Source organism: Schistocerca gregaria, chromosome 8, assembly GCF_023897955.1.
Source record: "Schistocerca gregaria isolate iqSchGreg1 chromosome 8, iqSchGreg1.2, whole genome shotgun sequence".
In the NCBI taxonomy this organism is placed as follows: Eukaryota; Metazoa; Arthropoda; class Insecta; order Orthoptera; family Acrididae; genus Schistocerca; species Schistocerca gregaria.
In genome coordinates this window covers 116,940,546-116,966,823 of record NC_064927.1, presented here as the reverse complement: position 1 = coordinate 116,966,823, position 26,278 = coordinate 116,940,546, and the positions used below count along the sequence as shown (strand labels likewise).

The 26,278-nt window shown below is 44.3% G+C and overlaps 1 protein-coding gene across 1 annotated transcript in view; it reads right to left on the bottom strand.

Moving 5' to 3' along the window:
- The window catches only part of LOC126284232 (tetratricopeptide repeat protein 28), a 778,784-nt gene extending 752,838 nt beyond the window's left edge, over positions 1-25,946 (bottom strand). Inside the window, exon 1 of the mRNA XM_049983010.1 lies at positions 25,549-25,946. Within this exon, the coding sequence (XP_049838967.1) occupies positions 25,549-25,572 (24 nt within the window). The 5' untranslated portion in view covers positions 25,573-25,946. The remainder of the gene's footprint in view (positions 1-25,548) is intronic.
- Between the last annotated feature and the right edge of the window lie 332 nt (positions 25,947-26,278).

Sequence of the window (26,278 nt, the reverse complement as noted above, 5' to 3'; positions counted from 1 at the left end):
AAATGCTTTGTCTATGGAAATTCCGGTAGTTTCAAGATCTGTTATACACTCTGTCGTTACTGCTGAACATTTAGGCAACAGGAAACTTTGTGCTAGTAGGGTTCCAAAAATGTTGACGGACGCAGAAGTGGCGAGTGTACCAGTAATTTCTTTGGCTGTTCAGTGTATATAGCCGATTTTGTGAAGCAGCCTATGTGACAGGTTGTTTAAATACATTTGACATTTCATTAGTCATATTTTATTGACATTTTATTCCTTATACGTACTGTAACGAAATACATGAAGTGCTTCGCAAATATCACTGCAGACACCACACGCTGAGATACAGCAGTCACTGAAATGCGAACTATTACTATCTAAATGTTTCCAGATAACCAGAATGTAAATGCTAGCCATGCCATGGGTTATGGTGATCGTCAGTAACTAATGATGTTCTTTTAAATTTCCTACTCACTTCTGTTGAGGATGCAAAGACAAGGGCCAAGAGACAGCGATATATGTCCCAAGTTTTGGAATAATGCTAAGGAAAGATGGAGCCGCAATTGCGTTAAATGCGCTACCTCCTCGCAATTCACGCTTACGTATACATCCAGATATCTAAAATTCTATTTTGTTAAGCCGTTTTATTCACTTCTTAAAAATCGTCTCCGAATATGAAACTGTTGCATCCCGCCTCTAACGTCGTGTGAAAAAAATAAATAAATTAATTAATTAAGTTCAGAGACTACGTTCGTTATCTCGTGCCCTCTTCCGTTCTCTCTAGTGTAAAAGCTTGTTCGCGGAGAGAATGGTAGTTAACACTGGCGAATTATCTGCGAATGGGCATTCGCTTGTGTCCGCTTCCATTTGGTCCCAGCCGCCCGGGGTGGCCGAGTCGTTCTAGGCGCTACAGTCTGGAACCGCGCAAATCCTGCCTCGGGCATGGATGTGTGTGCTGTCCTTAGGTTAGTTAGGTTTAATTAGTTCTAAGTTCAAGGGGAATGATGACCTCAGAAGTTAAGTCCCATAGTGCTCAGAGCCATTAGAACCATTTGGTCCGGTCTAAGCCAAGTTTAAAAGAGCACTTCAGTCAGCGCGGTGAATAGAATAACTTGCTCGTCACGTCACTGGAATGCCGTCAGAACGTCCTATTGCCCGCCTGAGCGACAGCAGAGAGAGTAGGGTGGACGCGCGGTACAAGGGTCGGGTGTCTCTGACACGAGCCACACTCGACGTCCGACGCCACTAAGGATACGGGTTCCTGTTGCAGTGATGCCTCCTGGCACTGCGTACACCGATAACCATTAAAAGTAATTAAGAAGGAGGCAAGCAGGTCGAAAATAGGACGACCTCTCTGGCATCACATTTAACCAAACACTCAGTTTCAAAACTCCCGTTTCCTGACAAGATATATAGTTGACTACGAAGTTTTTTGTGGCGGAGTCCTTGAATAAAAAGTTGTAGTTTTACATTAAAGAAAAGTTGCGTCCGGTAAAAGCTCTCCTTCTAAGGGTGCCTCGTATTTACAACACGCCTTGTGAATGTGGCTTTAGTTATGTGGACCAGTCAATACAGCCTATTGCCGATCGCTGTTAAGAGCATCAGCGTCACCTTAGATACAGGTATTTGAATAACTCAGCAGTTGCAGGGCACAGCCTGTTAAATAAGCACAAGATTTTGTTTTAACAAACAAGAATTCTTGTTCACGCATCGACCTATTTGGACTCTGTGATCAGGGAAGCAGTTGAAATTAGACTGTGAACATAACTTCAGTCGAGATAGCGAGTATGCACTTGCCAATGCAGGGAAATGTGCACTTGATAAAGAAAAAGCGCAGAGGAAGACTTCTCGCAGTTTACCGCCTGAGACGAGGGATGGCGCTGCAAGCAACATTGGAGAGACATCGCAAACAAAATCGATGGACGTAGAGGACGTCATTTCAGTACGCGCCATTTCATTGTTTTCATTATGTTGTAATCCAGACAATCTGTGATCATACTGTGGTTATCAATGTGGTAACCTCGCCAGTTCATTACATACTAAAGTCTTTTTCTCCAGTCACTCATACTATGCCATTTTTAGCCACACCAATCCTCGTACCTTCCACCCCACTGTAGGAGTACCCCAAGGTTCCGTTCTCTCCCCTCTGCCTTACCTCTTATAAACTGCCGATATGCCCAAACCACCTCCTCTCATCCACCTACTTCAGTATGCTGATGACTGCGCTTTCCTTGCCCTCTATCCTACGCGCCAGAAATCCCAACGCTCCCACAAAATACACGTGGATCAGTTTACCTCCTGGTCTAACAAATGGTTCAAAATGGTTCAAATGGCTCTGAGCACTATGTGCCTTAACTGCTGTGATCATCAGTCCCCTAAAACTTAGAACTACTTAAACCTAACTAACCTAAGGACATCACACACATCCATGCCCGAGGCAGGATTCGAACCTGCGACCGTAGCGGTCGCGCGGTTCCAGACTGTAGCCCCTAGAACCGCTCGGCCACTCCGGCCGGCTGTAACAAATCGCTCCTTAAGATTAATCTCTCCGAAACGCTCCGCCCGCCCCTTCCGTCTCCACGGCTTCGACTTCAAAATTTACAACTGTCCCATTCAGCTAACCAACACACTAAAATCCTTGGATTAACCTTCGACAGGCAGCTAACGCGGCAGCGTAACAGAAAGCCAAGAGTAAGCTAAAACCAACTATCGGCCGAACATGGGGACTACACCCGTCCCTGAACCACCACATCCTTTGCTACGCGAATGTTGCATTGATATTCACCCCACTCGAGTTCTGTACATCCTTTCCATCCTCTTAACGCCACGCTTGCCGCCTCGCTCTCCGCATCTGCTGATCGTACCCCACAAGTATGCTTCACCAAGTCATGAAATTCCTACTTCTCCTCTCTCATTTTGAACATCTCCGAATAAGCTACACGACCCGCGAACTCTGCTCCAACAATCCTACTATGTCCCCTCTCCTTTCCAGTCCTAGTGTACTGCCGTACCTCTAGCTACATCTTCCACCAGCCCTCCACCGCCACACCCCTCCACGTCCTCTCCCAAATCGTCTCGCTCTCCTAGACGAACTCCTCCGCGACACCGTATCACCCCCTCCCCCCAACCTAGAACCTCGTCCTCTACCCATACGACAGCTTCTCCTTTTCCCATCCCTCTCTCTTTGTTCCCCACAGCCACACTTGCCTTCTCATCACCTCCTACCACTGTCATCACTGCCACTCTCCTATATCCATACCAACCTACCATCCTAGGGCAAGTCCTTTTCAGCTTTAGTCAAAATGTACGGTGCTTCGTTTCTAAGGGTCAGTGTCTCTTCTGTCGTTTTCAGTGATTTTTCAAGTTCTTTAACTGTGCAATCTGTCCACTTTGTCAGTTTTTCTTAACATTTCATGAAAACAGCAGTTTTTACTTACATTCTCCCATTAACGACTCATTAAAAAAAAATTTATGTACATGGTACATATGTTTCCTTGTTTTCTGTTTCAGCGACTACGTTAGAGACTAATGTCTACTGGCTGAAGAGCGGGTTGATTGTACCGCTGTCACCCCTCTCCTTTCCTCGCCACTCTCTCTCTCTCTCTCTCTCTCTCTCTCTCTCTCTCTCCGGGAGAGTAACATAGTTTCAAATTTGTTCGCAAGAGAACTCTTAGTCAATGCAAAAATGAAACGAACTGCCCTGAAAGTGTACACTATAACTTTTATCTTTCAGCATTTGTGTGATTCAGGTGGGTAATTATTTCCTGTGTGGTATTTGTACTTGCAGCTAAGCTAACGTTCCATTCACTCGAGATCAACCTACTACCCTTTGTTCTTCTATGTAAGATCAATATAAACGCGGCTTACGTCCCCAAATACACTCTAACAGACCGAAACTTCTAGAACATACGAGTGTTTATAGTCACAGAACACCGGAGATAGTTTAACAACATTCGAGATAATGTAAAACATCACATTTACGATCCCAAAAATTTCTAGTTCCTTTTTAAATATCGCATTTCCGATTCTGCAGTACTCTCCATAAAATTCGAGAACATTGCAATAATCTCCTCAACATTCGAGATCATTCATAGGATTTACAGAACACGGCAGAAATTTCAAAAACATTCGAAAAAATTCCTAGAACATATCGGAAATTCCGAACATTGAAAAACATTCAGAAAAGTTCTTGAACATTCGAGGACCTTTCCGTGATTTAAATCTTATAAGACTTGAACTACCCTAATAGCATCCAAACTCACAGCAACCTATATCCTTTATCGGCATTTATTTTTACTTGTACAAGGTGAGTCATGTGAGAGGTAACACTCCTATTGGGTGAACGGTACAAAATATCGAAAGGGGTTTTCGGCTAATCCAATACGCATACTGACAGGTAATTTTTGTACTTGTTTAATCCTATTAACTCGCACAAAAACCGAGATGTTGGAGGAATTTCGGTTTTTCAAAGGAAAAGTAAACGTTTTTTCTTTTTCAAAAAAGGTTCGCGAACTCGTACATGAGGTAATACTGATCAAAACCTGTTGATATACAGGCCGTTTTGCTTGTGAGGAGTTATGTCCGGTATTCGGTGGTGTAGGCCGTCTTGTTTTTGTAGAATGTACTCATGCATTCCCAGCGCTATTTATACTTGTAGGAAGACGAGAGTGTGGTTTACGCATGACGGGCCACTAACCTATTTTCTACGGAACGTGCGACGATACCGCACCACACAACACTTCGTGGGCGATGGATTGGCCGAGGTCTGGTAGCACGGACTCACCCAGCGTCGGACAAGAATCCGCTGATTTCTGCCTGCAGAGACATTTAACTGCATCTATGTTAGTCCAGCCCGTCTATAACGTGCAACCATTACAGGAGAGTGCGACCAATGCATGTGACTCTCCTAACGGAGTAGGTGAAAGAGTGCCTCATTCACTGCGGATAAGGGCTGAAGGCTGTGTCAGGATACGTTGTCATCACATGCAGGACTGCTTACAGTGTCTGTTTCTACTAACAGATGTTTTAGACGCCCTGCATTTAACAGCATTCGGAAGCTCTTGAAAAGACGAGTACAGCGACATGTCGCTTTTAGTGTTGGCGTTGAATTTTTCTATGAAACTCGAAAACTGCGCTATAATTGAAGGGCAAGGTGCTCGGAGACGACTACTGCAATGTAACCACCGCCGAGTAGACTCTGTTGAGATGCACCGTCGTTGTGTCATGGTTCCTGACTGTTTAGTTGTTTACAGAACACATGTTCACTTGGACAAAAGGGCGTACGCACTTCTGAAATAAGCCATCAGCACATAGTTCCAGTTAAAAACGTCGCAGCTGATTTGTGTGTACATCGTATTAAGTAGGGCCAAGAGGAAGTACGTTCCAGCTTAGTAACCCCAGCCTGTCTTCAGGCTGACGTGAGAGTCCCTTTTGGCGGATTTTACACCGCAGTAGTCTGTTCTGGACACGTTGTCCTTCAGTTTTAAACTCTTTTCGGATACTTCACCGAAACAATTGAACGCTAGCGCTAACGAGTGGTACGGGTTGATTCACCTGCCCATACTGATGTCGTTTTATGCAACCCGTAATGTTGCAATGTTATAACTGACCTTCAAAAGGCCACGCCTGAGAGTTTCATATCCTCTCGCTCGCTACGCACAAACTCTTAGTCCTATATAAAAAATGAACAGTAGCTTTAATAGGAAATTTAATGTAGTTAAATTTTGTACTTGGGGACGTTTTCGCTGCAGACCAGGGTTTTCGAGTTATTCAAGAAAAACATTAAAAATGGCATTCAAACGCAGCTCCAACCCCACAATCATCCTTCATCATTCAGGATTACTAGTGTCTTGTTCGTGGTTCTGCCGGCTATCATTCTACAATAAATTACACGACACGAACTACTGTCGATGTTCGGTCTTTTTTTAAATCTTTATAGCTACGGCCACCAGTATAGTCGGCTATTTCGTCAACCTTGTTAATTTAAACGTGACTGTGAGCGTAATGAACGAAAAACGTATTTTGTAAACGTTAGGCTAAAACTTATTACGTTGACAATTCGATCCACACTTAATCCTTACAAGCACTGTAGTTTCGTAGTCAGAAGGCCTGACGAATACAACGATGTTAAAATTCACAAAACTGTTCGGCAAAAATTTACACAAGCATCAGTTTTACAATTTTTAAATGCAGGACTAGGCTGCTGGTGTAAGAAGGCCAGTCAACGAAAACCCAAGAAGGTCGAATGTGGGAAATAATCCGTGCAGTCCCAAATTTTTGTACAGTGGTAGGAACGAGCGCCGCGAACAAGCGAACAATATACTAGAAATCCTGACCGGTGAGGGCTGAGTGAGAGGGTGGAGGCACGTTTGAGGGTCACCTTTGCGCGTTTTTCTCGAATATCTCGAGAACTATTGCCTCTCCCGAAAACGTACCTCAGAACAAAATTTAACTAAATGAAAATTCATAAAAAACCTACTGTTCATTTTCCTCGTATGAGTAATAGTTTAGCGTGAGGGAGAGAATAGGAAAATCTCACACGTCTTTTTTGAAGGCCCGATATAACATTACGAAATCCATAAAAACGACATCTGTAGTGGCAGATGAAATACCCTGTGGGTCTCATCAGTTCTCGACAGCCTAAGTGTGTTCTCAGCCCTGTTCGCTACTGTAGTCGCTTCGGCCAATTCCCGTGTGTAGCGGGAAGGAGCGGGGGAATTGTTTTCTCTAAAAATGTGGTACCCTTTTCCTAATCATTCTAAATGTGTTGCGGACGCAGCCCACGTGGCTGGCTTACAGGGAAAATTACTTCCCCGTGATGGCCAGTGTCTCAACAGCTGTTGCAGAAGAAGTCTTTAACGTCCTACGGGAATGCAGTAGCGCTAAAACCATGAGCAGGAAACGGCCAGTGAGAGTGCCTACAGTATGTTTCCGATTGGCCGAAGGGCGTATATGTTAAACAATTTGGTGGAGTGATTTGGAGCTCGACGAAATCGAGGAATTCCGCAGAGAGCCCTTGCGGGTTGAGGTGGGATGTCATGGGTCGCTCGCGTTTCAAAGTGGTTATCATTTCGGGTGTTTGGAGTTACTAATTATTCGTAATCAACGAGGTTTCTTTTGCGGTACGGAAAGCCTACAGACCATCCACAAGTGCGATACCGTGCTTATGTCAAATTCTGGTTATACAATTTCATTTTTTTCTCGGCAAGCGTGGCGGATTAATGGGCACCTTCTTGGCAGGAAAAAATAGAGGGATCAGAGCAGAGTGTGGAGCCATTAGCTTGCTGGAAGTGATGTTCGGTTAGAGTGGCAGATTTGGCTAGGGTTAACTGGTACCAATAAATTTAATTTGTTTCAGTGTAGATTTAAGTGTGATACCTTTTTGTGACTCATTCCCTATCGGCGTTGAATTACATTCCCGTTGTTGTAATTATTGCCAGGTGTTGCTAGTGGCCGGTTGGAAGCAGTGTATGCGGAATATCCAGTGGTCGGATCCCGGAATCTTATTGTGAAGTGCTTAGACAGGTAGCTTCGTCCGAACAGGCCTCGGAAAGCCCAACGGTACCGACCACCCGCCGTGTCACCCACAGCCGATAGGCATCACTGGATGCGGATATGGAGGGGCAAGTGGTCAGCCCACAGCTCTCCCTGCCGTTGTCAGTTTTCGTGAGCGGAGCCCATACTCGTCAGTCAGGTAGCTCCTCAGTTGGCCTCACAACTTCTGAGTGCATCTCCTGCGTCACCCATTCAAATGCTAAACGAGACCAATTGCGCTGAATTTAGGTTGTTACCACTGCGACAAGGGCGCTGGCCACTCAGATAACTACAGGGTTCAAATGGCTCTGAGCACTTTGGGACTTAACACCTTATGTCATCAGTCCCATAGAACTTAGAACTACTTAAACCTAACTAATCTAAGGACATCACACACATCTATGTTCGAGGCAGGATTCGAACATTTGACCGTAGCGGTCGCGCGGTTTCACACTGAAGCGCCTAGAACCGCTCGGCCTCAACGGGCGGCTTAACTACAGGGCTCTTAATGATTGACTTTGGAGTAGTGAGAAGTTTAACCTTGTTTAGCCGGTCAAAGGCCGGCGACCTTCTTTTGATTGGTTGGATAGCGTGGCAGCGCAGAGAATCCATCCGGGTGCATCAATAAAATCTTTGTAATTAGATTCGCGGAGCAGTATTGCGTATAATTTGTCTCGCACGCCGCACATCACCAGGAGCGTATGGAATCTGGTTACTAGTGTGATTTTGCACTACGCTGAGGAATCTTCAAGGAACGGACGACATAAACGTTTAAACTGTACTACGTCTTTTAGAAGCTTTCATGTGCGTTAAAAAAAGTTTATTAATGTGTTTAAGTCACACTCGCTTCAATGTTCCTGTTGCTGCAAGCTGTTCAAAAAATGGTTCAAATGGCGCTGAACACTATGGGACTTAACATCTATGGTCATCAGTCCCCTAGAACTTAGAACTACTTAAACCTAACTAACCTACGGACATCACACAACACCCAGTCATCACGAGGCAGAGAAAATCCTTGACCCCACCGGGAATCGAACCCGGGAACACGGGCGCGGGAAGCGAGAACGCTACCGCACGACCACGAGCTTTGGACCTGCATGCTGTTAAGAGGATTAAACATGAAACAAAATTACCTGACTCTCTGCGTATTATGGTTTACCGAAAACTTCGTTTGGATATCTGGAACTGTTCGTGTTAGAAAAGGGCGCGAATCGTCTTGTTAAGCAGAAACATTATCATGGATTTATTTCAACATTAAATGGCGGGGCTCCGATTACCGTTACCGGAGACCGTCTTCGAACACCTCAACGCTACGTTTGCTGCTAAATTAACAGGAAGGAGAAAATTGCGCCGTGGACCCGTGGATCTCTCCATCTTACGCCTATGCGCTTTTCTTACCCGTCGATTCAAAATAAGTGATGTATTCGCAGGACTCGGTCAATCCTGATCTCGTTCGAAACTCGTCATCCGTTGCACGTAAAATGTTGAAAACTGCCAGACTATCGTTACAACTTTATCCGCGTCCAATTGATAGCAAAAACAAGAAAACTTAATGGAAACAGTAAACATATGAGACTCGAAGCAATTCACGATAGTTCACTAGAGTGATTTTTGGTCAAACGGGATATTGCGAAGGCTGGATTCCCGCGGGCACTTCCTGCAGTAATTTTAGTTACAAATTTTATGAGTTCTACTCCTTCGCAACATGAGTTGTGGGTGGTGAAAGTCGCTGATGCCACCTTATAGCACGTAAATGCACTCACGTCGTTATACTACCTTCGTCTGTATAGACAGGGAGTTGTTTTGATTAGTAGAGGTGGCTGATGTTTTAGCACAGCCATTAAAATAACATTGTTACTTGATCGTACCTAAATTTCTGTTTTATTTTCTGTTGCATACTCTAAACGTAGACTTTTTGTGTAAATCTAAAATAAATAAATAATCACACATTTCTCTACAAGTGGGACATTTCAATAATAAATGTCACATGGGTGCAATAAAACTTACGATTTTCAATAGTAAATAAAAAAACCAGAAATATCGCATTTTCAGCTTAACTTCTCTTGCGTCCACGTTCAAATCAAATGGCTCTGAGCAGTATGGGACTTAACATCTGAGGTCATCAGTCACCTAGACTTAGAACTACTTAAACCCACGTAAGGACATCACACACATCCATGCCCGAGGCAGGATTCGAACCTGCGACCGTAGCAGCAGCGCGGTTCCGGGCTGAAGCGCCTAGAACTGCTCGGCCACAACGGCCGGCTGCGTCTTCGCCACTGACAACAATAATATACAGAAGAATGAAAAGAAAACTGAAGATATGTCTTGCTTTAGCAAAGGTAAAGGCACCGGAGGGACAGTTCTGACGTTTATTTGATGACAAGCAAACCTTAACAAAAATCAAGTCACTTTCACAAGATTTGTCGATGGTGTAAAATGATGAGAGATGTTTGAAAATCTCAGGAAAGTAGGTATAAACTCTAGGGAATAAATATATAATAACATAATAAATAATTAATAATTAATAATTAATAAATAATAAATAATAAAATAAATAAAAATAACAATATAATAAACATATAAAATAGGTTCAAACTCTAGGGAAGGACAGGTGATGTAAACTAGAGTTTAAGACAAGGATGAAGTCTCCCCCCTCCCCCTCCCCCCCCCCCCCCCCCCCCTACTATTCAATCGCCGAAGAAGCTGTAACGAAAATAAAGGAATAGTTCAGCAGTAGTTGAAAGGACATCAGTGATTGGATATGCTGGTGGCATTGCTATCCGCAGTGAAAGAGAACAAGAATAATTATTACAGGAACTGTTGAATGGAATGGACAGTTTAATGAGTACAGAATGTAGATTGAGAGTAAAGTGCAGAAAGACGAAAGTAATTAGTGTTGGCAGAAACGATATCAGCCACAAACTGAACATCAAAATTAGGGACCATGAAGTAGACGAAGTTAAGGAATTCTGCTGTCTTGGAAGCAAAATAGCACATGAGGGACTATGCATGGAGGACATAAAAACCGAACTAGCGCGGGCGAAGACCCACTTCCTCGCCAAAAGAAGTCTGCTAGTATTAAATATAGGTCTCAATCTGAGACAGAAATTTTTGACTGTTTACGTTTGGAGCTCATCATTGTTTAGTAGTGTGACTGTGGACTGTATGAAAATCGGAAAAAAGAGGCTCGAAGCGTTTGAGACATGGTGTTACAGAAGAATGTTGGAAATTAAATGGACTGGTAACAGATGTGGAGGTTCTCCGCAGATTCGCCAAAGATAGGAACATATGGAAACCAGCGACAAGAAGGAGTGACAGGACGATAGGGCTTGTGTTAAAACATCAAGGGGTAACTCACATGATTCTTGCAAGCTGGCGCAGACTCATAGAAGGCAAAAACTGCAGAGGAACACAGAGACAGTAATATATTCAACAATAATTGAAGACGTTGGGTAGAAGAGCTAGTCTGAGCTGAAGGGGCGGGCACTGAAAAGATATTCGTGCCGGGCCTCAACAAACCAATCAGACGACTGAAAATAAGTGTTATTAATAACGATTTCAACCAGAGTAGTATATTCCCGGAATGTATGTACTACCAGTCAGTATACTGGCATGTTTTTATTATTTAATCTTCACACTCCCTCTCGTTGTAAGCGCTTTGGATGTTTAGAGTCCAGTCCAGCGCGAATCCTGCAGTTGGTACATTGTCACAGTGAACACATTCCATGCGATCTTATCGGAATGTACAGCTGCGTACTACCGACCGAACACGTTCCCTTCTGACTGTGGCATGTAAGGACTATATGTTTTTTTTTTTTTTTCAAATAACCAACATCATAAATATCTCACAATCATTTATGGATGGCGTAATCTGAACCGAGCCCACAACGCAAACAGGAACCGACGGCGAACAACTACACGTAAGATATCCTGTTGTCGAACGCATAGTACAGCGCACATCACGTCGTGTGTTCACTGCGGTCATGTTTTCGCAGCGTGGTCGTCGAGGGCGTTCACCAATATCGCTGACAGATATATGAAAATGGAAATCCAGCACAGAAGCTGCTGCAGCTACAGCGAAAGTCTCAGTGCAGTTTTCAGAATGAAGCACAACTGCGTTTATCTTTCAGGTACGATAACATGCGGTGCGGCAAGCATAACATTACTATTTGTCTGTCCCAAATTACGCAGTTGTATATAATCTTGTAACGGCAAGATAATGGTGAGCGAAATATTGTCTGAAATTCCGAAGGCAGTAGGTAGGAAAAACAGCAAGTGAAAGGATTTATCTACAACTTGTACGGAAAGCAGACAGTAGTTTTAAGCTCCGAAGGACCTGAAATGGAATTAGTGTTTAAGGGGGAGGGGGGAAGATTGAGACAGAATTATGTCATAACCTCAACGTTATTTAATCTGTATATTGTGCAAGCAGTAAAGAAAGATAAGGAGACAAAAAAAATGGCTCTGAGCACTATGGGACTCAACTGCTGTGGTCATCAGTCCCCTAGAACTTAGAACTACTTAAACCTAACTAACCTAAGGACATCACACAGAGCCATGCCCGAGGCAGTATTCGAACCTGCGACCGTAGCGGTCGCGCGGTTCCAGACTGGAGCGCCAAAAACCGCTCGGTGACAGCGGCCGGCCAAAAATCAATCTTCAAGTTGAAGACAACAACAACAAAAACGTTAACAGCTTGTGTACCTGTACCCATCACTCGTGATTGCTGTGACCGAACTAAGGCAATGGCGTTCCCGAAATGTACTGCGAATAGTGTATCTGTCTACTTTGGGTGCTATTGTGATGAATACTATGGAAAAAAGACTGATCGAAGGAAAAGTGGCAATAAAGAGGAAGGAAGGAAGATTAGGGTTTCACTTACCGTTGACGTCACTGGAGACTGCTCACAAATTCTGGTTGGGGAGGATGGTGAAGAACACTATCAGCGTGCTTTCCGAAGTGACCAGCCGGGTCAACGCCTTAAATTGTTTAGGAAAAAATCACAGAAATGCTAGAGCTGAACGGCCGGAAGGTGATCTATTGATCTCCAGCTTTCCAGTCCAGTGTCTGTCACAGCAGCAACATTCTTAATACCGTCTGCCACTGTAGGCTGTTGATCGTACACGTAACGCTCTCTCAGTTATCAAGCGGTACCGTTACGTAAAGTGCCACTCTTTCTTCGATCTTCTACAGCGGTTAGATAAAAAGAAATAAGGCAACACCGCGGGGTAATGTACGCTTGAACATAAATGCAGTTGCTACCCAAGCCTGCAGCCGTTTTATTTTCAGTTTCCTCAATGCGTTACAAGCGTCAGTCTTGGTAAGAACAGTGTTCTGTGTAGTGGCCGTGCTTCATGTACGAGCTCACTGCATCAAACGTGGGCAAATTGTTGTTGCTTCGGTAAGCAATAGTCGAAGTGTTTGCTGCGGACGGCCATTGAAGAGGACAGTGACGAAAAATATGGGGGGGGGGGGGGGGGCGACAGCTGCAGAAGTCACTGCAGAACTGAATGTCGTCCCCGAGAACTCTGTCAGCATCAACACAACACAAAGCGGGCGGGCTCCATACGCTGGGAATTGCAGAGCGGGATGGAATCCCAAAATCACTCCACTCATCAGTCAGGTAAATTCTAGTAACAGGGAATGAGGTGCCGAGGTCAAAAAAAAGTGACTGTGGAGCAATGGAGGAATGTCATTTGTTCGGATGAATCCTGTTAAGTCTCTATCATCTGGCCGAGTTTACGTCTCAGGAGTAAAACGTGGCGAGTCATCGGTGATGATTTGGAGAGCCATATCGTGGTATTTCATGGGCGCTACCGTTACCTGCGAGGTCATATCAGTGCCAAAGATTATGTGACCATTTTGGCTGATCGGGTCCATCCCTTGGCACCGTGTTTGTCCCTCAGTGGTGTTGCTGGGTTGCAAAGAGACAGAAACCATGTTACGCATCGTCCAGAACAGATATTTTGTGAGCACGAGGATGAGTTGTCGCCTCTACCCTGGCCACCGCAGTTGCCAGTCTCAATAGTATGGAGACTTGGTCTGCTCTGGAGAGAATGGTGTGTGAGCGCTGTCCATCTACATCATCGTTACCTGACCTTGCCTCTACTTCTCCGGAAGAATGGTATAAGGTTCCCTTTTTTTCGCACACCTCTGTGTATCCTCCATTAACCCAACTTAGTAAGACATCCACAGACGAACAGTACTCAAGAATCGGAGAAGCAAGAGTCTCGTCAGTCACTTCCCTCGTGGCGTAATTACATATCCTTCATACGTGTTCCTTCTACTTATGTCGCTCCAGGTGGTTATTCCCAGATATTTTACTGTAGTATCGTTTCCAGTGTACTGTAACCGTATAGTAATTGATATGTTCCATTAAGTTTCGGGTGTGCAACCGCAACAATTCTCCTTCTTCTTCTTCTTCTTCTTCTAATATTTCGGCTGTATGACGTTCAGCCATCTTCAGAGTGAGCCGCAAGACTGCCGCTCCATTGCTCGCTCCGTTCCTTTATAGTAGTGTACCGCTCACCTATTCATGCGGCCACAGATGCAAATGGCTCTGAGCATTATGGGTCTTAACTTCTGAGGCCTTCAGTCCGCTAGAACTTAGAACTACTTAAACCTAACCAACCTAAGGAAATCACACACATGCATGCCCGAGGCAGGATTCGAACCTGCGACCGTAGCGGTCGCGCGGTTCCAGACTGTAGCGCCTAGAACCGCTCGGCCACATGGCCGGTCCACAGATGCAAACGCACCAGACTTTGGTCGTCGGCAGAGACGTGCACAATGCGCGAGTTACATCTATGACTCCGCAGTCGATCTGTGTTGGCATGTCGATTATCATTGTATCTTCACTGTAACAACATCTTTGTGAGTTTATTACACCAAGTGCCGGATTGCATGATGTATCAAGGTTGATACCATTATCTCTATTAATTAAATTCGTCGCAAAGTGAATCCCAATTGCCTCCTTCACTATCAAGTCCCAAAAAGATTACGTAGTTGCCAAAATTTTTGACGTTGTCATACAACATACGCAGACCAGTCTCAATACAGTGCTCTGCCACTGTCAACTTGTTAGGTTGTAAAAGTCGTGTGTACCCCCGGTGTTCTGTACAACTTTCTTGGACAGTACGAGTTGTCTGTCCAATGTAAGAAAGGCCACATTCACATGGAATTTTGTAAATTCCAGATTTTAGGAGCAGCAAATGATTTTTGACGGAGCCCACGAGTGCAGCTGTCTTGAGTGGAGGACGGAAAATCACTTTTACTTTGTGTCTGCTGAGAATCCGTCCTATTTTGATGAGAGGCTACCCACATATGACAGGAAGGCCATCGATTTAAAGGTTTCTTCGTCTTCTTCTACTTTCTTTGTGGCCTCTTTCGGTTGCATTTTCAGTGCCTTCTGTATTTGCTGTGTACATACTCTTTGTAAGTGGGAAAGTTCATCTTCCAGACTGCTTTCGTCAGAAATAATATGCGCTCTATGGGTCAAATTGATCTCGTCCCTTATTTATGTACAATACGTTACATTTATTACACTACTCACTGATCCTCTGCAAGTCATTCAGCATTTCACTACAGTCTTCTGGCATTGCTCTATCGTCTTCATTAATATGAATTACAAACAGCGACGTCCGTGTATCACACGCCCTGTGCTACTTTGGAAAATCTGTCGATTTGGTTTCGTTAAGAACAACGTGTCGAGTTGCTTTTTCAACCAAGTTCCGAATCCAGTCATAAATCTGCTCCGAATGACAGTGCAGAACTGCATCTAATGCTTCCGGAAGTCAAGAACACAACATCAACCTGTTAATCTATAAGGGGCGATCAAAAACTTACCGTTCGAATGGCACAAAAAACCCCTTGCCTGCAAGTAGGTGCTTATATACACGCATTGGAGTGACGCTGGGTTGCACATACTTTCTGCGACTGCCCGCAAACAAACTTTTTCGAGGTGGTCCCACAGTTTGTCAATTGTGTTTAAACGCAGGGAGTTCGGTAGCCAGTAAAGTACGGTAAAATTATGCTAGTACTCTTCGAACGAGGCATGTACACTGTGAGCTATGTGACACGTTGATAGATGTCATGTGCGGAGGAAAGCATGTGGGCATGAACTTGGTCCATAAGTATATGAAGATGGTATGTGTTCTTTCGGACATGTCCGAAAGAACAGATATCATCTCCATATAGTTAAGGCTAACCGGCCATTTACCTTCTTCTGTGCTGGATGCACACGCTTTTCCCGAACACTTATGGGACTCGGTAAGATTGTCTGCCGGGAGTCATGAGTGTAATGGGTAGGGGCACTACGAATGTAGTGTGCGGATATTGGGGATGTGGGTCTCACGGGGAGCGTGCAGGGGATAATAAGTCCCTGCAATCGCGCTGTCCTCTGTGCCCTCGGTGGCTCAGATGGATAGTTCGTCTACCATGTAGGGAGGAGATACCGGGTTCGAGTCCCGGTCGGGACACACATTGTCAACTGTCCCCGTTGATGTATTTCAACGCCTTTCAACAGCTTACGGTCTTGATTTAATTATCTTTTCATTGGTCGCACGGGGTAGCCGCGCGGTCTAGGGGCCCTTGCACGGATCGAGTGGCTGCCACCATCGGAGGTTCGAGTCCTCCCTCGGGCATGGATGCGTGTGTTGTCCTTAGTGTAAGTTAATTTAAGTTAGATTAAATAGTGTTTAAGCTTAGGGACCGATGTCCATAGCAGTTTGGTCCCATAGGAGTTACCATAAATCTCCAAAAAATTTCCACAAGGGTAGATGCATACTTGTGCTAATCCAGTGTGCGTTCCAGAATGGCGAGATCATTTAGAAGAAGACCACGAAATATGGTTCAAAGGGTTCTGAGCACTATGGGACTTAACATCTGAGGTCATCAGTCCCCTAAAACTTAGAACTACTTGAACCTAACTAACCTAAGGACATCACACACATCCATGCCCGAGGCAGGATTCGAACCTGCGACCATAGGGGTCGCGTGGTTCCAGACTGAAGCGCCTAGAACCGCTCGGCCACACTGGCCGGCCACCACGAAATTTCCCCGAAGATAATATTCCCTTAGTCGACCTAGACCCTTTCGAAGATTGTTGCAAGGCCTTACATGCCAAAGGCCATCTTTCCGATGGAGCATAAAATGTGATTCATCTGATAAGGCCACTTGTTGCCACTCAGTGGACGTCCTGGTGCGCTCTGGCGTGCAAATTCCAGCCTCCGTCGCTGGTGAAAAGCAGTCGGCGTGGGGGCTGAACCAGGCGCCTGCTCAAGAGGCCTACCCGGAGCAGCGTTCGCTGAACGGTCGTTCAGGAGACATTGTTGTCATTCCCGTGGTTCATCGGGGCGGCCTGTTCGCCCGTACACGTCTCCGCAGCCGTCGCTAGCCCCTGTCACGTAAGGCTCGGATGCATCAAGTTGCCTCTGAGCCGGTTTGGACAGCTCCGTTCTGCCATGTAGGGTATAGTTTGAATACGGCAATACGCGAATAATTTACAAACTTAGCCATTTCGGAAAAGTTTTCACTCTCGGTCTGAAAGCCAATGATCATGCTCATTTTGACCTCAATAAAATCGCTCAGCTTACACATTACAACGACTGAATTTCCTCTCGCTTTCACTCGACACGTTTTATATACCCTTCACTACTGGTGCCGTCATCTGCCGTCTGTGAGTGGTTGCTACACGTCGACGTCGAAGATAGTCGGTGGTCGCATTAACGTGACTGGATCGTGTATTCTAATTTGCTGTATCTGACGTTTTGAGGATTCTGTGTTTACATCTTTTGTTCTTCAATTAGGATATTAACACAGCCGAACACACTGTTGAAAACTCTTTCTAAAGGTTTAAATCATAAGTGTAACTTGTCAGATTCTTCTTAACATTTCAGACCCTCTGGCTACAATTGTGTACATGAACTTTTAATGTGCCTTAGCTGCAAGAGAAGCATTTTTTCCCAATGGAAACCTGAGGTACACATTTGTGAATCTTCAACCTTTTGCACAATGCAAAAGTGCTGCCAACTGTCGGGCATCACTATGAAAATATCAGCAAATTAGTTTAGAAGTGCGCAGCAGCTCGTGACCACCGGAATACATGGATGTGGTTAGTTCGCTATGTTCTGATGCATAATTGAATACTGTTATTGTTATCTTGCATGGTAATTATTGAGTGATCATTTTATTATTTATTACAATACAGAATACTTCTTAATTAGTCATTTTACTCCATAAAATAAAGCCAAGTTTACAAAATATGTTTTGAAAACGAATGCATATTTTAGTGTAAATCTTTAATCTCAAATCACAAGAAAATCACTTAAAAGCATTACCTCATAAAGAAAAATTTTCTTTCTTCAAGAAGAAATTGAGGTCTGAAAGGGTTAAATCATTCCATTCACGTTTGCCAGCAATTTGTCTCTAGAAAACCGTTAAAGCCATATACGTGTACACCAGATGCCTGACATGGTTTCCTTGAGTCACAGACGTACCGTTAACTATGGTTTTGGTACAGTTTAAATGGCATGTGAATGAACTTTACGCACGGAACCATCATAATGAGGTTTGCAGTGTTCCTGTCTGAATGTTTGTTGCAGTTTGCTATTGAACCGGAATGTGTGGGATATCAGAATAGTTTTACACTCACTATTTAAGTGCTTCATTAAGACAAGTTGTGCCCAAGTGTCGGTCTTGCCTAAAAAATTCGTAATGCTTGTGATACAACTGTCTTGTAAAACTGACAATTTATGCTCCGAGATTGTTAAAATAGTCATAAAGCCCAACATTTCACTAGTAGGGCTCAAGTTATATGGAGATCTTAGGAGGTTTCATATTCACGATCTTTGGAAGAAACGAGTGAATAACCTATACTGTCAGGAGAACGTAAAATCAAGAAACTCCTTTACTCCGTTTATGTTCAGTTCTTTCAATCCGCTGGTGGCATATTCTGAAGTTTCTCTGTGCTGTCACAAAGTTCACTCTTAGTCCAAGAGAACTCTGCCTGAAGTATCTTCGCTTTGGAACATCCATACTTTTATTGCTTATCGAAATAGACGGCAAGTATGTTCTGTTAAATTAAACTACACTGCTGGCAATTAAAATTGCTACACCATGAAGATGAAGTGCTACCGACGCGAAATTTAACCGACAGGAAGAAGATGCTGTGATATGCAAATGATTAGCTTTTCATGCATTCACACAAGGTTGGCGCCACACCTACAACATGCTGACATGAGCAAAGTTTCCAACCGATTTCTCATACACAAACAGCAGTTGACCGACGTTGCCTGGTGAAACGTTGTTGTGATGCCTCGTGTAAGGAGGAGGAATGCGTACCCTCACGTTTCCGACTTTGATAAAGGTCGGATTGTAGCCTATCGCGATTGCGGTTTATCGTATCCCAACATTGTTGCTCGCGTTGGTCGAGATCCAATGACTGTTAGCAGAATATGGAATCGGTGGGTTCAGGAGGGTAATACGGAACGCCGTGTTGGATCCCAACGGCCTCGTATCACTAGCAGTCGAGATGACAGGCATCTCATGCGCATGGCTGTAACGGATCGTGCAGCCACGTCTCGATCCCTGAGTCAAAAGATGGGGCGTTTGCAAGGCAACAATCGTCTGCACGAACAGTTCGACGACGTTTGCTGCAGAATGGACTATCAACTCGGAGACCATGGCTGCGGTTACCCTTGACGCTGTATCACAGACAGAAGCGCCAGCGATGGTGTACTCAACGATGAACCTGGGTGCACGAATCACCAAACGTAATTTTTTCGGCTGAATCCAGGTTCTGTTTAAAGAATCATGATGGTCGCATCCGTCTTTGGCGACATCGCGGTGAACGCACATTGGAAGCGTGTATTCGTCATCGCCATACTGACGTATTACCTGACGTGATGGTATGGGGTGTCATTGATTACATGTCTCGGTCACCTCTTTTTCGCATTGACGGCACCTTGAACAGTGGACGTTACATTTCAGATGTGTTACGACCCGTGCCTCTACCCTTCATTCGATCCTTGCGAAACCCTACACTTCAGCAGGATAACGCACGATCGCATGTTGCAGGTCCTGTACGGGCCTTTCTGAATACAGAAAATGTTCGACTGCTGTCCTGCCCAGCACATTCTCCAGATCTCTCACTAATTGAAAACGTCTGGTCAATGGTGGCCTCGTCACAATACGCCAGTCACTACTCTGGATGAACTGTGGTATCGTGTTGAAGCTGCATGGGCAGCTGTACCTGTACACGCCATCCAAGCTCTGTTTGACTCAATGCCCAGGCTTATCAAGGCCGTTATTACGACCAGAGGTGGTTGTTCTGTGTACTGATTTCTCAGGATCTATGCACCCAAATTGCATGAAAATGTAATCACATGTCAGTTCTACTATAATATATTTGTCCAATGAATACCCGATTATCATCTGCATTTCTTCTTGGTGTCGTAATTTTAATGGCCAGTTGTGTATGTGTTTTCATAAAGCCATTCAATATACCTTCAAAAGTGGTATAAAACGACACATGTCAATGCTTCCTAGAAAACATCTTGCTAAAATAAGCAGAGAATGCTGCAACCTGACTGCGCAACACGTGTAAATATTGGATAACAAGGTTGAAACGCCATTTCATACGCAGACTTCTTTCTTACATTTAGCGAATATCTCAACTTCTTTTGCGAACATCTTCAGTGCGTTTATTGACATCGGATGTGTCACAGCATGCTTCCTTTCGCAAAGTTGCTGGATGTTCAATTGAAAAACGCGAATATCTGTGACTATTCCTTTATGTTATTATTGCAGGTTTCACGTAATAATTCCCTTAACAAATGGGGAACGTATTAATAAAGGAAACAAATCTATGCTATTGAATTGCGAATATTTTGTGGAAAAGCCGTACAGATAGCTAAACATATTTCTTTCCTTGTTACGCTGTGCAGCTACTATAATCGTCAGATATCAAAAAACTCAAATTGCGAAACAAGGTTCAATGTCAAGGTATAGGTTTTAATACTGACGCTGAACCTTGTTTCGCAGATTGAAAGTTTTGAAACTGTTTTAATATCTAGCGATAACAGTAGCCGAAACATCGTAATAGAGAAAGAAATTTATTTAGTGATCTAGATGGTCTTTTTTCTCACAAACAGGTGTAACGGGTGATGTGGCAAGCGTACTTAAAAGTTAAATCTGGTCACTGGAGGGTAACTCACAAAACTGAATGTACATTTCAGGTTAATTGTAACTGAGTTGTCCTGGCAGTGAAAGCTTAATTTTCTGACACGCCTAGTGGAACATAAAAATATTACTGTTTACAGATATTTGTACATATCAACTGCCGAACTCTTGAAATTTAAGACTCATTTTAGATTAGTTCAACTGAGTTGTCTTGATAATGGAAGAGCAGTTTCTTAAGATGCATAGCCAGATAATGAAAAAAAGTGACTGGTTACAGTGGTTTGTATACATTTGATACATGTATCAGTTACAAATCTAAAATGCTCGCATACTCGTCCTTGGAACGCTTACTAACAAATTCTTAAATAAGTGCGCAGTCATTATGAATTTTGACGAATACCACCGCTGAGAGCGGTTAATGTATCTTTTATTTTTTACATTAGCCTTCAGGTTATTGGCTTCATAAAATTGAAATCTTAGACCTCGGAAACAAAGTACACAATCGCGCTGTTATTTCCAGTTACACAAGTCACAGTTGCATCCGTATCTCGGTAACCAAAATACTTTCTCAGCTGTGTGCTGCCACTTGTCGAAAATCTCGTTTCGATATCACGAAATGTTTATGAATAATGATCGTAAAGTTTTGAACCTGCATCAGCAGCTGTGTTTTCATACTAAATTATAGGGATTGGGGTACGTCTGTTTTGTTACATCATCTTTCTGCCATTATTAGCGGACATTTTTATTTGGTTCTTACATTCTAGAATTTTAGATTCTGTGGGTCCTTCTTTACATTATTATACAGCTTTCCATTGTTATTTTCATGGTATCTATCCTGTCCTATGCGCTCAGAATACACATAAACACGGCACATTTTTTTACGAACTCCACTCGCAACTTACAATTTTTAATTGCTTTATTACTAGTTCTACCTGCCCACAACTTACATACGTACGTTCATATAAGTAGTTACAAATTTTTATAATGACATATAATGAAAACTATTCACAATAAGTAGGTATATAATAGTAGAAAACAACATTACTTTTGTCCTATCACTTTGGTCACTATTGAAAATTCGTCAATAGAGTATAATGGGTGCTGTTTCAAGTCCTGTGCAAGTTTCCTTCTGAATAATCTTGGCAGACATTACGCTTCTAGAGGCAGTGCGTCGAACGTTTTTAGAACAACCAATCGAAACTGTATTCTATTACGTATGCCGACAGCTTCGCATTTCAAAAACTCTCTTAGTCGGGTGTCATAATTACCTATTTCTTACTTATTTTGAAAGCCCCTTGGCTTTATTTTACTGATGAGGCATAAGAACATATACTGGCTCTAAATGGTAGTTGTTCCTAACCATGCTTGTAGTGCATCAGCTTTCGAGAAACACAATGTTTATATTGCTGTTATGTACTTCCTGTTGATGTTCGCTTGGTTTCGTAATACCTGCGAACCTTAGTTTCTGTGATGTTTAGAACTGCCACAGGTGTCCACGATACGTGTCCCTTCTATGTTCCTTGACAGCGCAACTTTGGTATAGAGAAAATTATTAGTACATTGTTTCAGTCACTTATTTTTAACGCCACGTTTCGGCGATTGTATTTTACATCTCTTTAATTGATTTCAGTTCTTGGTTCATGGTGAAAGCTGTACACAGTGCTAACCACACGAAACAAATTTTTCCCTTGTTACACGACCTAAGTTTCGGGTTGTAAGCCCACTTTTCATTACACAACTTATTATAAAAGTGGAAAACAAGCAAAAGTTAACACTTGTCAACTACTTAATCTATCAATTCTCAACTTAAAAGAGTTATCCCCGTTCGCTAACATGTCAATCTCTTCTTGGCTCACAAAACACAGGAGATTAAAGACCCCATAATAACATATAACCAAAACTGTTCACAATCAGTAGGTATGTAATGGAAGAAAAGAACTACTTTTGTCCTATCACTTTAGTCACTATTGAAAAATTCTTCAATAGCGTATAGTGCGTGCTATTTCAAGACCTGTGCAAGATTCCTTTTGAATAATCTTGGCAGACATTACGCTTCTAGAGGCAGTGCGTCGAACGGTCAGCCTTTGCTGAAAATTGCTTGAACTAGAACCACAGTAATTAATATGGAACTCCTACACATTAGGCGGAAAGAATGCAAAACTCACTCAGTTAGAAACACTAGAAACTAAACAACTGATATTCTATTTACACATTTAATACTGAAGGACCAAATGCCATTATCACCACTCTTAGATAATGTCGCAGCTTATTACGTAGGAGGAGATCCTTGGTGCTAGCATTCATAAACTGGTAACCACATAAGCACCAATTCCTTTGTGCATAGTTCTACTTCGTTGTTTGTTTATTCATGGAGTAAATGGTCAAGAAAGAGAACTTCCATAATTTAAGTCGAAATCTGAAAAAATTAATAAGTTAACAAATGTTTATCGTTGCTTAGTTGCCATCTTTGGAACTAGTTACTCACTGAAAATGGACTTACAACCAGAAACGTAGTTCGTACAGAAACAATTAAGAATTGTTAAACAAAGCAAAAAAGTGTAATGTTTACTTTGGATCATTGAATTTGCTTGCAACATACGCCTGCGCTGTCCTTTAGGTTGACAGCACAGTAGGAGGAAGGTGTGTCATCTTGCACTGGTGGATAACCATAAGCGTTGACTACTACAATGACAGGATTTACACAATTTTACCACATGTCTGTGGAAGCTGTACTTATTGCATATCTGTGCTGCACGCTGCTACAGTGAACTGTACACATAACACTCTCACAGCTAACATCTTTGAACAGCAAAACTTGCAAAACGTTGCAGAAGCGAAAAATGAGAGTGGGGCGTGCAGCCGAGATGTGCAGTGAAGTACAGCTTCCACAAACATGTAAAAAAGTCTGTGAATCGTTTCAGTGTCATAAAAAACGCTAAAGTTTCTTCACTAGTGCAAGGCGAAACATACCTGCCATAGAGCTATCTGCCAAATGCGCATTACATATGTACGTCACAAGCTAATTCTACGATGCAAAAGTGTCGTAATGCAGATGAGAATTATGCCGTGGTCACAGAAACGGGTGCAGTTAAACAATAAATATGACAGAAGAAGTGCACCAACAAGGTATTTGTATACCATCTAAACAGTCGCAGTCTTTCTCAAGTTGTCTGTCAGAGATGACGTAAACATAGTATCGATAAAGATGGAGCTACAGTATTACTCGGTACTTCCCACTAAGTGTGCTTGCGTCAACGAGTGTGGGATGGTTCGTACTTGTTTACGCTTCGGTAAAAAGTGTCTGCAATAAAAATGGAGAGCAAAGCAAAGTGCGCATCGAACGAGGTGGCTGCCTTCGTTAGCGGACAGCTCTTTGCCATTAGGCGCACATTGCGGCAGCTGCTTCGACGGCGTCCCCGGTGAACCAGTTCACGAAACGCATGACAAGGGCCACCTCAAAAGCCGCAGGTGCACGCGATCCGGCCGCGGGCAGGATTTTCTGAAGGATGCACAAGGCTAGCGCTGCAGCAGGCGGCGGCCCTGGGGAGAACTTTTTCTCTTTCCGATTACCGACCTTGAACCACTTGTCATTAACTCGACCATTACGTTCCTCCATTAACCTCGAAGCGGGCGTCCAGGCCGACCGCAGCGCAGCGCGCCGGCGAGGAACGGGTGTGCCCATTTGGAGTGTCCGCTGCCCGCCACGACGAGTCGTTTTCTGGAGCGGGTGTCGGGCCATTGTAATAACGCCGGGGCGGCTCGCAGCGACGGGGTTCCATTTAATAACGAAGCGAAGCGCCCGTGCACGAAAACAGTTACACTAAGGATAGCCATTACTCGTGCCGTTGGGTAACGAGATTTTTTTTCTAATTATGTGTTTTATTCGACGCTGATAATTGAAGTATGCGTGAAGGAATCCTGAGTAACTGGACACGGCTCTAGGCGGCGGTTTATTCTGTCGAGACAGGGGCGGCGGCACAGGGAATGAAGGAGGAAAAAAAAAAGAGTAAAAGAACAATACAAAAACAAAAAGAGAGAAACTACAAGCGCATACGCACAGGCGAGCGCGCTCGCGCGTGCGTGGAAGAAAAGCGTTTTCGACAACACTGCGCACGATCGGAGTTATTATCTGCCGGCGTTCCCTGTCGGCTTAATCCGCAATTAGCCGTTATTACGGCAGTATTCAAAGCGATCGCGCGAGCTGCTCAAAGAGAACGGGTAATTCCGAGGAGGCGGCGGCTGACGGCTGGGTTATTCGCCTCTCCAGCTACTACGCACACACGCAAAGCCAGGTCTTGACTTACCGACTTCCGAAAACAACATTCCTCGGTGTTCGGAGACGGCCGCCCGAGTGAGATAACCTGCGGTGTGTTTCCAGCTTTCCTTGCGGCATACTCATTGTCTCTTTCTAAAACTTAATTACACGTCAAAACTTAAAACAAAACAAAAGCTCTTTAGTAGTCGTAGGTGTTTTCAAACTTATTTCTATTGCGCAATACAATTGTGTGTCAATATTCGGGACATGTTTCCTTTGGTAACATGACACAGTGGAGATTTCAACGATACGACAGAAGAGGAACACTTATGAAATGTTTGTGAATGGGTGAGTCACTACTTAGATGTCACTTTTGTAACACGCATTACATTCGCTACCGTCTACTTGTCGCCAAGCAACAGTTATTCTTTTATATGTAATAAAAAAAAGGCGAATCTGTAGGTTTTTTTTAAAGAACTTGTTCACGAACACCTGCTCTACCGATCACGATATTTCCACTGCTGGTACGTTGGACTGTTGACGGCACAGTAGGAATGTCCACAGGCGACGGAGAAAGAAAAGATGGAGTGGTTACTCACCTCAGACAGGTCTCTCTGCGACATTTTGCTGTGGGAGCAGGGTCACCCTTCACCATGATCCGATCCGGCTAGGGCACCGCACTCGACCACATCAATTCCTGCACATCGCTGGTCGCTTCCAAAGTACAGAACACGAAGCGAAGTTGAATCACTCGCAAGCAGAAAAACAAAGAAGGAGAACCTCGAGCGTCCGTCCGCGGATTGTAGCGCTCTGGAGGAGTAGCGGACGCGCGTGCAGCCGAAGGAAACGACGAAACGCGAGAGCAGACGAGGGCGGAACTAGCGCGGCGGCGGCTGTGCTGCGACTACTGGGGCGCTGACGGGCCACTATCCCAGCAGAGCACGGATTCCGGCGCTGCATTCCTCCGCCGCTGGCGCGGCCGCCGCCATCTTGGAATGCTGCGCGCGCCGCCGCCGCGTTGGCCGCGCGCGACCCCAGGCTGCCGCCGCCGCCGCCGCCGCCTGGCTGTTCCGCCGGCCGGACGCGCCCCCCTCGCCCCCCGCCCCCCTCCCCGTCCCCCAGCCCTGGGAGACCTTGAGTAGCCGACCGCAAGATGGCGCGCGAGGCCGAGCCGGCAGCTGCAGCTCCTGCCTCGGAGGCGAGGGCTCGAAGGCGCCGTCCAACTCGCGTTCACGCCAGCAACGCGGAAAGAGGTCCTACGGTACGGGCACTGTCAAGCTGTGCACCTCGACACGGCGATAGCGCGACAGACTTTGTGAATCTGTCTTC